We start from the raw sequence: 12,927 nt of genomic DNA on the forward strand, positions 1-12,927 counted from the left end.
ACTGGGTCAGGTCTATATAATGGTGGGAGAGAGGGGACTCATGAATGTTGGCATCACACAAAGCTGTACTTGATCCTGGCTCCAATACTTACCCTCCATGTGACCTTGGGCAACTTACATAAGCAATGCCTCACTTTCCTCAGCTGTAAAATGAAGGTAATACTTAGAGCAAAGAATTGATGAGGACCAAATTATATGTCACTTGGTGTGGTATCTGTCATATGATTGTTGCTGAATAAAGGTTTATTCTCCTTTTCCTTTCTTTAAAACAGGATGGTTACACTAAAAAAATATTTTATTTCTCAATTCAGGGTAATCCTGTTTCCTTCCAGGGAATCTGAAAATGTGTAGAGACAGTTTTATTGTCATAATAGTTGAGAAGATACTTGGAGGGGGCTATGCTAAGCCTCATGCAATCCAAAAGTAAAGTCTCACAAAAAAAGACCTGTTCCTCCCAAAATACCAATAGAACTTCCTTTGAGAAACATTAAATGATGTTTAAGATACCTTCTCAATTCAAATCTATGATTCTGACCTAAGATGTACTTACTAACACCATCACCAAGTTAAAGGAGAGTAGTGTCTCACACACTATGTAAAGAGCAAGTCTTAGCCCTAATACTTAACAACATATGACTCAGCAAATAAATTACTTAACCTCTCTAAATTTGTTTTTCAGTAGTACAATTAAGATACCTGCCCTAGCTAGCACAGATTCTTGAGAGGAACAAATGAGACAGTATATGAAAATGCTATGTAAAGAGTCTGATTCTATACGAAGTCAAGTATTCTTAAAATTTAGAATTATTATAGGCCTGATTCCTAACTCTAGACTTCCTGCACAGCATGCCAACTACAAAGCAAATGTAACAAAGTATTAACAATTACTGAATCTAAGCAAAGGATGTACAAGTGGTGGTTGTACTTACTTTCAACTTTTCTGTATGACTGAAAATGTTCCTAATAAAAAATTGGAAAAACGTTATTCATATAAGGTTGTCTTTATAAGTGAAATACTGATGCATCTAGTCAGGATTCAAATTTTAAAGACTTGGACTTTTTAACTGGGAATTTCATTAATAGCAGTTAAAATGGACAAGATGATTTTATCAACAATACTACAGCATTATTTTTCTGACTATCTAAATTTAGCTGACATTTATACTATTGTTTTTTGACTGTATAGCTGCTGGAAAATGTAACAAAGACTCTGATTTCTGTTAAATATTTAAAGACCTTTAGTAAGAATTCAATATATAATCAATACGTGGCTCGCCAGCCCATGTGGCTCAGTGGTTGAGCATTGATCTATGAACAGTTCAATTCTGGTCAGGGCACATCTCCAATGTGGGGCATGCAGCAGGCAGCTGATTAATGATTCTCTCTCATCACTGATGTTTCTATATCTCTCTCCCTCTTCCTTCCTCTCTGAAATCAACAAAAACACATTAAAAAATACATACATACATACATACATACATGACTCAGAAATAAGGTTTTAGAAATATACAGCTTGCAGTTACATAATTTGGACCTCATTATATACCAGCTCTGCAATGTTGCTGTTCTATTTATCATTTTATAAAAAGGAAAGTAGTGTCTTACACACTACCTTTAGGTTAATTTGTGTTCAAAACAACGTGAGTAGCTTACCTTTTTGTAATTTCCTCTTAGATAAAACAATATAAAAACTAGCCATTATTATTTTAACCAATACACTTTTTAATGTATCATTTTCAGTTATGCAGACTTACATCATATTAAAATAAGAGTGTGCTTCAGAAAGTGTTACAGCCTCAACTTTTTGTCTTGCTGCCTTTTTCAGCAAGCCTGGGAAACAAGCCTTTTGACAAAACTGTATATTCACTGTTTTTGAGACAAAAGACTACAGCACAGCACAGCACACATGTTCTATGCCGATGTAATTAGTACCTCAAATATTTTTTAAAAAAAACACACTTGAATTGCAGAGAATAATGTTACATGGCTAATTATAATAAAAGGCTAATACACAAATTGACCGAATGGAGGAACGCCTGGTTGCTATGATGTGCAGTGACCACCAGGGGGCAGACGCTCAATGCAGGAGCTGCCCCCTGGTGGTCAGTGGGCTCCCACAGGGAAAGCACCACTCAGCCAGAAGCTGGCTCACCACTTGCCTCTGTGGCAGCACGGACTGCGAGAGGGCACAGGCCAGGCTGAGGGACCCCCCAGCCACCGAATGCATGAATATCATAAAAGGAAATTAATACTGTTAACAGAAATACACAGAATATACTAAAACTTTTAAAGGAATTATAAACATAACAAATGTACAAAAGAAAATATATGCACATGATGTACAAAGACATTATTGAATATGTTTTATATGCAAAATTATATTTAGCTCTTCTAATCTGATAGTAAATTATTCTTAACCTCCTTGCTAAATTTTTTTACATAAACTTATTTTCAGTGCTTGCTTTAAGACCTACAAAATATTTTATCATTTTTAAAGCTGATGCTTTATGACATTACTAAAAGAGAACAAAGGACGACTAAAAACTAATTTTTCAAACATTCATTTGGGCAAATGTATGTATACTCAACTGACAAGCCACATTTGACAATAGGGGATTTTTCAAATCTGCTAGTCTTTTCATTGTTCATAGCAGCAGTAAGGTTTTACACAGGCATTAGGAATAGTTAATGAACTCATTACTAAGTAGGTGAAAGACTATTAATTCTTAAAATCTCATTAATGTCCAAAAAATAAAAATTAATTTTACAATAAATTATTTTAAAATGTAGTACTATTACACTGACATGAATTTAAGGGTATACTTTTTGTTTCAGTGCACCAGTGCTCCTAAACAATAACAACTAACACACACACACATACACACACACACACACACACACACACACATATATATATATATATATATATATATATATATATATATATATATGTTAGGGAATATACATTTTCTTAAAACTTGGCTTTTGTTATTGGAAAAAGAACTGATGAAATAAGTAGAAAGTGATTTATGTCTCACTAGTACTTAATTTACTTCAGGACTCAAAATTTAACAAATGTTCTTCCTCAAAAATTCCTGTTTCTTGAGATCTTCTGTTCCAATAATTCCAAAGAATACTCTTTTACTCAAGAGAGTGGAAAATTGAAAAGGAAAATAAAAAAAGAAACAACAGCAAGAGGTTTTATATGTTACAGCCCTATGTATATGTAACTCCATCCTAAAGAATTATAATTAGAATCATAGTATTTTAGGAGTTTCAGAAACCTTAGAAAAAATTAGTCCAGCTTCCTTGTTGAACAGATAAGTGTGGCTCAAAGTAAAAGTGCAAGTCACTAGCAGTGATTCTCAGTTTAGCAGTCTTTCCATTGTACTATGCTGTCTTCCTGTATACCTAAGTTCTGTGACTGAAGGCATATTATGACTGATACAAAAATTATGCTTTTGCAAGTATATATAGTATTTGGTATAATTCTGGCCAAATGATATAAAGAAACAACTCCTTCCTACAGCTCAAAACTTTAAACTACCTAGTAAATTTTTATTGGAGAAAGAAAAAGACTTTGAGGTATCCAATACAAAGTAAACCACCTGCCAACCAAAAAAACCCTCAAGCACTAAGCTCTATGATAATTCATCCTACAAATATTTACTAAACGCTTATTAATCCTGAATTCTCATTCTCATAGTTAACCACATAACTAACATCCATAATACTTATCACAGTTGCAATATAACATTTACAGTGATGAGATTCTTTCCTGTCACCCCCTAGCCTTATGGACTCAAGTGTGTCAGTATTTTGGTCCATGATTTATCACTAGTGCCTAGCATAATACATGAAACAATAGAAGTGCTCAGTGAATGAATGAATAGACCAAAAGAGCACAGGTACTCTTACTGATAGCTTTTATAACAAATAAATAAAATGAAAGGTGGTAACTATATTAAGTGCCGTAGGGAAAACAAGAGGGTATAAAAACTCAAGTGTTGCTGAAATCGGTTTGGCTCAGTGGATAGAGTGTCGGTCTGTGAACTGAAAGGTCCCAGGTTCAATTCCGGTTAAGGGCATGTATATTAGTTGAGGGCACATCCCCAGTAGGGAGTGTGCAAGAGGCAGCTGGTCGATGTTTCTCTCTCATTGATGTTTCTAGCTCTCTATCCCTCTCCCTTCCTCTCTGTAAAAAATCAATAAAATATATTTAAAAAACACACACACACAAAAACCTCAAGTGTTAACTTAGAAAAGGGAGGAGCCAAAGAAGGGAGGGAATAATAAGAGGAAAGCCTGTACAAAAGTCCAGAATAACATTAAAATTAAACAAGCACTACAAATAAAATGAGGCAGGAGGAGGCATTACTGTGAAAGGAAGCTGGTGGGGAGGGGCCGGTAAGCAATGGCCAGACAGAGAAGGATCGGCATGGCTGCAGTGACCAGGCAGGAAGCTACTGCAACAGTATAGCCAAGAGATTATGACAATCTGGAATAATATGGTAGAGGTGGAGATGAAGGAAATTAGATGAATTCAAGAGATATTCGGAGAGGGGAGTACTGGAAAACTCCCTGGTTTCCAGCTTGTGTCTGAGATGGATGGTGGTGCCAGTTCCTACAACTGGGAATACTGGAAGAGGACCCGGTTTGGATGGGCAAGGACTATTTATACAAATGTGGAGCAAACTGGTATATATAAATATATTAAAAAAAAAGACTACTGATAATGAGCATTTGCATGATTTTCTCAGGTAAGTCCTAAAATTCAAGGTTGAAGTATCTAACTTTATATAACTATCTCTCCTTAAGTCATTCAGACTTCTTCAGCATACTGTCAATGTCATCTGACAAATCTAAATAAAAGATCCCCACAAAGAGTGTCAAGGACTAGAGACTTCTACTCTTATCCCTATTCTGGCTCACTGCCTTGTGAGGGAACCGGAGAGCTGCTAAGGCTAGGAAGACTGGGTGTTTAGAAATGGCAGTGTTTTTACTTAACTAGAATAAAAGAAGATTCAGAGATCCATCAATATGGAAAACAGGATAGAGAACACATAGGGGAGAAAAGGGAAGAGAGATAATTTCCATTTTTTCTCATGGATGCTTCATATTCCTAATGAAGTGGGTAGAATGAGACATGTTTGTCATTTCTAAATTAAAAAGTTTGTACGCACTCTGGATGGCTAACACCCTAATGCATGAGATAGAGTTGATGAGAATGAAAGAGCTCAAGGATACAGGTAACTAGAATAAAAGCAGTCCCTCTCTAGAGGCAAACCTAAAGGTTTACAAATGATGTGGTGCTGGTACATCCTAAAATGACATACTGTGTCACCACATGACGAGGTCCTATGTTCCAATAACATGTTGCAAAACAGCATCACTTGGGCCAAATTAATACAATTAACTGAGATAATACCTGTTTAGTGCTTAGCTCAGTGCTGGCATATAATAAGTATTCAACAAATGTTATAATTCACTCTGTGCTGCTACTGGATGAAAATATATCTGCAGTTTATATAAAGTTACAAAGAGAAACTGACAGCCAATTTGAAATTGAATTGCCAGGGCCCAGAGCAAAGAATATCCTTACATGATATTATCCTACAATGCCGTTATAATTTTTGATATTTCACAACAGCTGTTGGCCAAGTTATTATTACCGCCCCCCCCCCCCCCAAAAAAAAAAACTTACAAACCAATTCTCTGAATGTTTGGCAGCAATTTTAAAAAGGACATGAAAGGATTTAATCCCTTTCAGAAGGAATTAAGGCACTGGGAAGGCACTAGAGCAGAGGTTCCCAAACTTGTTTGTGCCGTAGACCCCTTGCCATGTTTTTCGGTTTTGGGTAGACCCCCTACTTACCTGATATTGATTTTTTTGTAAATTTCTAACTGTAGTGAAGTTTAGTGTTAAAATTTAATAAAAAATAATGTACCTACTTTTCTCCGGCATTCTCAAACAAAATAACACTGATTCACTATAATTTGTATGATAAACTACCAGTTTATATTTTTTTAAATATTTTCTCAGCACTTTCCTATTCAAGATTCAGGAAACGAATGAACGTATTTTTCTCACATTCATATTTATAGAGTGACGAATTGAACAAGTCGGTGCAAGTTCGCGAAGCTTTGAGACAAAAATTGGCAAGAATGTTTACTGCGCGTATGCTTGTAACAAGATGATACTGGTATATCATTATGTGCAGGTTTTTATCCTACAACTTACACAATTTTATAAACATATATAATAAATTTTTTACTTCATAGGTACTTTTATAAATAATTTATATGTTTTTATATTATAAGATAATATGATGTAAGTAAATAGGTACTATCAGTGTATGTTGAGATCCACTATCGTGGACCTCCATTTTCATTTCATGGACCCCCAAATTTTTTTTTCGCTGACGTAGACCCCTGGCAGGTTGTCATAGACCCCTGGGGGTCGATATAGACCACTTTGGGAATCACTGCACTAGAGCATTCTATATTGTCCCCTCTTGCCCATTTGGCTAAGAGGGACCCTCCTTTTACAATCCAACTGTCCACAGTTGTTGCCTGAGCTTTCTGTTCATGCTGACGTTGAAACCTCGTGGTGGCTGATACCATGGATCTGTCTGTCGCCCAATGGCGTGAGCTGGGCCCTCCCTGGAGCTGAGTCCTCCGAGATATGTGATCAGTGCTGGGCCCACCAACAGGCGAGGGAATCCCAAGACAGGAGCTGGGCGAGGAGGCCATGGGGGCATAGCTACCAAGGAAACAGAACTGAATCTCAAATCACCCTGCTTGGCCCCAGAGGTTGACTGGTTAGCCAGAGACGGGTAAGATTCCTCAGGGAAGGAACAACCTAAGACAGGCACAGTCGCAGAGGGGCCATCAGGAGAGAACGTGGAGATCAACAGAGGTGGGGCACAGACCCTCACACCCCTCCTTCCCCACCAATCTTGCAGGGACCTGAACCCTCACCCCTTCGGAGGGAGGTCTCCTGCTTCCATGGCTGCTTTGTTTCCCATGCTCAACTCAGATCGAGACTCGGGTAACAGACAGAGACTTGGCCCAGCTCAGATAGAGACCCAGGTAACAGACGGAGACTTGCCAACAGCAGCTGCCCCATATCTAAATCCGGCATAGCACCAGGAATATTCAGGGCCTACTCAAGAATGAAAATAATCCTTTCCACTAATACTTACAGGGTAAACTAAGATTGTTGTTAGAGTATTAAATTTGACAGTAAAATAGTAATAAAGTTTTCATGTTAATTTAAATTGGTTAATAGAAATAAGTGAACATCCAAGAAAATTTAAGTGTACTGGACAGAAAGCTATTCCTAAAGTATTAACTAAAATTTCTGTTGGTAGTGCATCTCACAATAAAATTTGCTTAACATGAAATGAATATAAAGCAGTCTTATTTTTGTGCAAAAACTTAAAATTTAAAGTTATTAAGACTGCATTACAAAATTTACAAAAGCATCCATTAAAAAAAAGGGAGGGAGGAAGAGTAGGATAATATCATGTAAGGGAAAATACCCTGTAAATTACATCTAGAAAATTTTTACTGTAGAAAATTAATTTTCATTTGTAATGCTAACAGCAAGACACCCATGAAAATCACACATGGTGTCAAAATAAGCCAAAGGAAAATCGTTTGGGCAAAAATAAAAAGGATCCCAAGTCAATTTTATAGAAAAGATTCCTTTATTAACTTTTGATCGAGAATATGCTTGTATATTTCCAGAAAACTACTCCAAGACCAGGGGGATTCCTGCAACAGAGAAGAGTTGTCAGGTCTGCTCCGAGCATGAAGAGAAGAGGAGAAACAGCCCAGAGATGGAAGACACTAACGACGCCTGGCCATGCTAGCAGTCAGCAGCTGTGTGTTGCTGCAGGTTGCCCAGGACCAAACCAGAGAGGGTCGGACCCACATTGCCACCATCTGTCCATCATCCAGACATCATTGCTGACATGTATACATAAGGAACTATTTGACAATGAAACTGGGTCTCAGAACTGTTGGACACTAAAATTGGGACTCAAACGTTTTTTGTTATTATATGTTTTTTTCTAGTCAGCAGTTGCAAGATTTTTCAAAGAAGAGAAATGGGGAAAAAACAGTTATAAAGAACCATTGAAAAGACTATCAAACTATAGCGGGAAGGCAAGGGAGGTTGGGGGGGGCCGGGGGGGGGGGGGTAGAGATCAACCGAAGGACTTGTATGCATGCATATGCATATAACCATAACCAAAGGATACAAGACACAGCGGAGGGGGGGGGGGGGGAGGTAAACGCATATGGGGGGGGGGGCGGCTGGGGGGAGGTCAAGGGAGAAAAAAAGGAGACATATGTACTACTATTTGTAATCCTTCAAACAATTAAAAAAATGATTTAAAAAAAGAAAATATATCTGCAACATTAGTATAAACAATGTGACCTGTAAGAAGTCTGAATGGCCGAACCAGTTTGGCTCAGTGGTAGAGCATTGGTCTGCAGACTGAAAGGTCCCAGGTTCGATTCCAGTCAAGGGCATGTACCTTGGTTGCGGGCACATCCCCAGTAGGGGATGTACAAGAGGCAGCTGGTCGATGTTTTTCCTCTCATCTATGTTTCTAGCTCTCTTATCTCTCTCCCTTCCTCCTCTCTCTAAAATATCAATAAAATATTTTTTTTTTTTAAAAAGAAGTCTGAATGAAGGAAAAAATATGTCCTTATAAGTTATTTTGATATTTTCAAAAACGTTGAATGATAAAGGGGGAAAAAGGCATTCTATCTTTCAATCAAGGAAAAGGTCAGTTTCTTTAAACTTCAGTTTGAAACTTACCAACGTATCACCACAATGCAATGTGTGCTGTGTCATGAAACATCCTGGTATGCAAACACTACGTTTAACATTAAGGAGGAAAACAACATACCCAATAATCAAATAAAAAAGGATATACTCACTTGTCAACTGAGCTTTGGATAATTTTTCACTACAACTATAACCATCACTGTTTTCCTGCAGCTTTAGCCATTCCTGGGCTTGGAACAGGTGGAGTTTAGCTTCTTTTCCAACAGCTACTGCTATATTGCTGACTCTGACACACAGAAGAGCATGATCACCTGGACATTGAAACAAAAGTTATCAACTAGTTTGGTCTTGACAAAATAGGACAACTCACTTCTACTTATCAAAGTGGAAATTTAAAGAACACAATTTTTCTTAAACCTCACTTAACTAGATAGATACCATAAGAATGAACATCCCATTCAGACGCAAGTCAAGAGTTTATGCACATTAATTATCCAAACCAATGTGTGGCCTTTTCTTATACTTCAGCTAATTGATTACATTTCTTTTTTTTTTTTTAAATATATTTTATTGATTTTTTTACAGAGAGGAAGAGAGAGGGATAGAGAGTTAGAAACATCGATGAGATAGAATCATCGATCAGCTGCCTCTTGCATACCCCCTACTGGGGATGTGCCCGCAACCAAGGTACATGCCCTTGACCGGAATCAAACTCGGGACCTTTCAGTCCGCAGGCTGACGCTCTATCCACTCAGCCAAACCGGTTTTGGTCACTGATGACATTTCATTGAATAAACAACATTTGCTGTATGTGAATCTTCACTGTAATAGTTTGGTCTCATTTTACAACCACTCCACATCTTTAACATTTGTTCATAAATTATCTATAGAAATTTCTTAAGTTTCTTTTGTTTTTCAATATAACATGGCTGTGCAATATTGAATTACACTTAAAAAAGATTTTTTTCCCCCCAGTGAGGAAGATATACTATAGAAACATCAATGATGAGAATCACTGATCAGCTGCCTCCTGCACACCCCCTATTTGGGATCACACCATCAACCTGGGCATGTGCCCTGGTGGGGAATCGAACCCTGACCTCCTAGTCAATATTCAACCACTGAGCTGTGCTGGACAGGCAACTGAATTATACTTTTAATGTAAAAAAGTAAGCATAACTAATAGCAAGAAAGTTTAAATAAATGAGTTTTGGGGTAGACATTTTATACCTGACAAAATTTGACATGTGACTTTTACAATTGAACTTTCAGAATATGTTGTAAGACTACTATAGAATGAGTCTGGTTGCACACATCAGCTACATTTAAAGCCCAAAAATAAATGTAAAAAAAAAAAAATAGATGCTCCTATGGAAATGGACTCTAGCTGAGAAATAAAGCAGGAAAGTGATTTTTCATTTTAAAATTATCTTATTGTTTTTACTTTTTTAATTATCATTTTGATTAAACATTTTAAGTAAATTTCAATATATAGTATGTATCAAAGAATGTGTAAGTCTATATAAATTAGATTACATTACAAATTATACAAAGTTACAAATGACTTTAAGGTCCTATTAACACTTTAAATTGCATTCTGAATCAGAGTTTATTATTTCAGTATAGTTGTGGTATTCTTTTATTAAACTCCCATTAAATGAAAATTGTAATTACACACACACACACAAAGAGAGGCAGAAGGAGAGAAGGAGAGTGTTAAAATACTTAGACAATTCTATTCTGCAAGCTTTCTTGAGAAATCTGGACTTACTACATATATTTCTCCTGTTTACCAGGTAATCATCATGACTGTCTTGCTTCTAGACATAGGTAATAATCCATGTTATAGCTTCCATACATTCTATACCTTCCAGCACTGCCCAGATTGTGCCATTTATTGTAGTGATATTGCTATCATTGTCAAACTCAAAGTTGAATAAGAAACTTAAAATGTTATCTAAAAAGTAAAATTCTGGCCTTAGCAAGTTTGGCTCAGTGGATAGAGTGTCAGCCTGTGGAGGAAAGAGTCCTGGGTTCGATTCCGGTCAAGGGCACATACCTTGGTTGTAGGCTCCTCCCCTGCAGGGGCCCTGGTCATGGCTCATGCAGGAGGCAACCAATCAATGTGCTTCTCTCACATCGATGTTTCTCTGTTTTACCCCTCTCTTCCACTTTCCCTAAAAATCAATGGAAAAATATTCTCAGGTGAGGATTAACAACAAAAATAAATAAAATAAAACTCTGTTTCTAGAGTTTCTATTTTATTCACCCAAGATCTATTCCACATTGGATTTTGGAAAACTGGGTTGCATCTCCTTTTCTCAGCTATTTTGAAAACTTTGGGTTAAAAAATAAAAAATTCCCTCCTTTTAACTAACAATTCTGTAACTTTTCAATACTTTAAATTGCTCTCCCACACAAAATAGCTTCTCATTTCTATTGTCTTTTCTTGAGAATCATCTCTAGGATAATATTCTTATTTTTAACTCTACAGATTATGTAAACCAAGGATGCTAGCCCCATCAAGGCAAATAATTATTTAAAACATAGTAGTAGTCAAATTAAGAGTATCAAGAGCGTGTACCAAGAAAAAAAACCTGTGGGTACAAATGAATATGGTAAAAATTAGGATAAATTGTAAATTCATTCATTGTTGACTTACTGGGTTTTGAAGGAGACCAGAGGATAAGAATGAATGCAGTTCCGATTTCAGAAGGGCCACAAAGGATACAAATTATGAAGCTCCCAGGACACACTCACATGCATTTCTGTCAACGTAATTGTAGGCCTTACGATTCATAACTAACCTACTCCTTTAGCAGCGGAGTAACTAAACTGTTCTAGCAAGAGTGACAACTAGATGACCAGGTGTTTCATTTGGTTTCCAAAACCTCTTTGTTGTTAAGTAGCTTTTTTATCGAATTGATCTTAATAACAAACCCAAGACATCTACGTTCTGGGGCTTACACTCACACGCAATTACATGGCCTTCGTGTCTACCATCAAGTTGAGCCAGAAGTGAGCAACTGATGCTTCTTGGAGGGAAGTGATCTCGAAAAAAAAAAATGCAGCAGGCGTGTCATCTTACTACGTTTGAGTGGGAAGGTCGGAGAACCGATCTTTTAGGTGCAGAATGCAATCACCCAGCGGGGAGAGAATGCTCACGGGGGCGTAGGGAGCATGAATAGTAGGGGCCGCAACAGACGCCTCCCCCGAGGCCGCTGAGCTGCGGTAGGAGGAGGAGGGCTGGGGGCGACGCTGCGAGTGCAGGTGAGCGCTGGGGGGAAGTTCCCGGCCTGGCCCCCTGGGGCCGGGATGGATGCCCGCGCCAGCCGGGGGCGCGGCCCGCGGGATGTCCGCCCGCCGCCTCCATCCCGCTCCCCGCCCCCGCACCTACCGTGGAACTCGAAGCGGCCGATGCTCTGGCCCTGAGCGTCTCGGGCCGCGGCGCTGCTGAAGCTGCCCCGCAGCGTCTTCCCCTGGCTGCCGGGCGGCCACCAGCAGCAGCAGGCGAGGGCCACCGCCAGCAGCCGCAGCGCCCGCATCCCGGCCCGCTGCCCGGCGCCCACCCACCCACCCGCGGCCGCTAACCACCCGCGGCTCCCGGTCCCACGTCGGCTGCGGGGGAAGGGGAGGATAGAGAGCCGGACAGGCGCCGCCGACCAGCCCAGGAGACTGACAGCCAATGAGGAGAGCGCCTCCGCCACGAGCCGGGGACATCCACCAATCAGAGGCTGTGGTGGGCGGGACGTGCGGAGGAGGGCGCCCCACCACTTCCCAGCCTGTGGGCTAGTTCCCGCCTTTTTCTATGGAGAGTGAGGAGGACGTCGCTTCAGGTTACGGAAAAATGATTGCCCCGGTTGTCCACTGCGCATGCGTGGGGCTGCGGGCTGGGGCTGGAGGTTTTTGCAGAGATCTGGGGGACGGCAAACCCAGGCAGCACCGTTCCTGGGGAAGAGAGGGAAACTCCCACAAAGCCCTCGGTGCCAGTGCAGCTTATTGGGACATTTCCACTTGGATGTCTCAAAGATACTTAACTTTACAGTCCAGTCGACTTTGTTTTTTCCTCCAAAGTCTTCTGTCTTCCTGAATTGCATCATCATCCAGCATGCCAGACAGCTGGG

The 12,927-nt window shown here is 39.3% G+C and overlaps 1 protein-coding gene across 2 annotated transcripts in view; it reads right to left on the bottom strand.

The window, feature by feature from the left end:
- The window catches only part of GPR180 (G protein-coupled receptor 180), a 32,505-nt gene extending 20,031 nt beyond the window's left edge, over nucleotides 1-12,474 (bottom strand). The window contains exons 1-2 of one of the 2 annotated variants that reach the window (XM_084876728.1): nucleotides 12,201-12,474; nucleotides 8,956-9,114 (exon numbers count right to left, since the gene is read on the bottom strand). In XM_084876728.1, coding sequence (XP_084732854.1) covers nucleotides 8,956-9,114; nucleotides 12,201-12,348 — 307 coding nt within the window. In that variant the 5' untranslated portion in view covers nucleotides 12,349-12,474. The remainder of the gene's footprint in view (nucleotides 1-8,955; nucleotides 9,115-12,200) is intronic. The other variant, XM_084876729.1, reaches the window with a different exon arrangement.
- Nucleotides 12,475-12,927: the final 453 nt, after the last annotated feature.

This window comes from Pipistrellus hanaki, assembly GCF_964339955.1.
Source record: "Pipistrellus hanaki genome assembly, chromosome: 3".
In the NCBI taxonomy this organism is placed as follows: domain Eukaryota; kingdom Metazoa; phylum Chordata; class Mammalia; order Chiroptera; family Vespertilionidae; genus Pipistrellus; species Pipistrellus hanaki.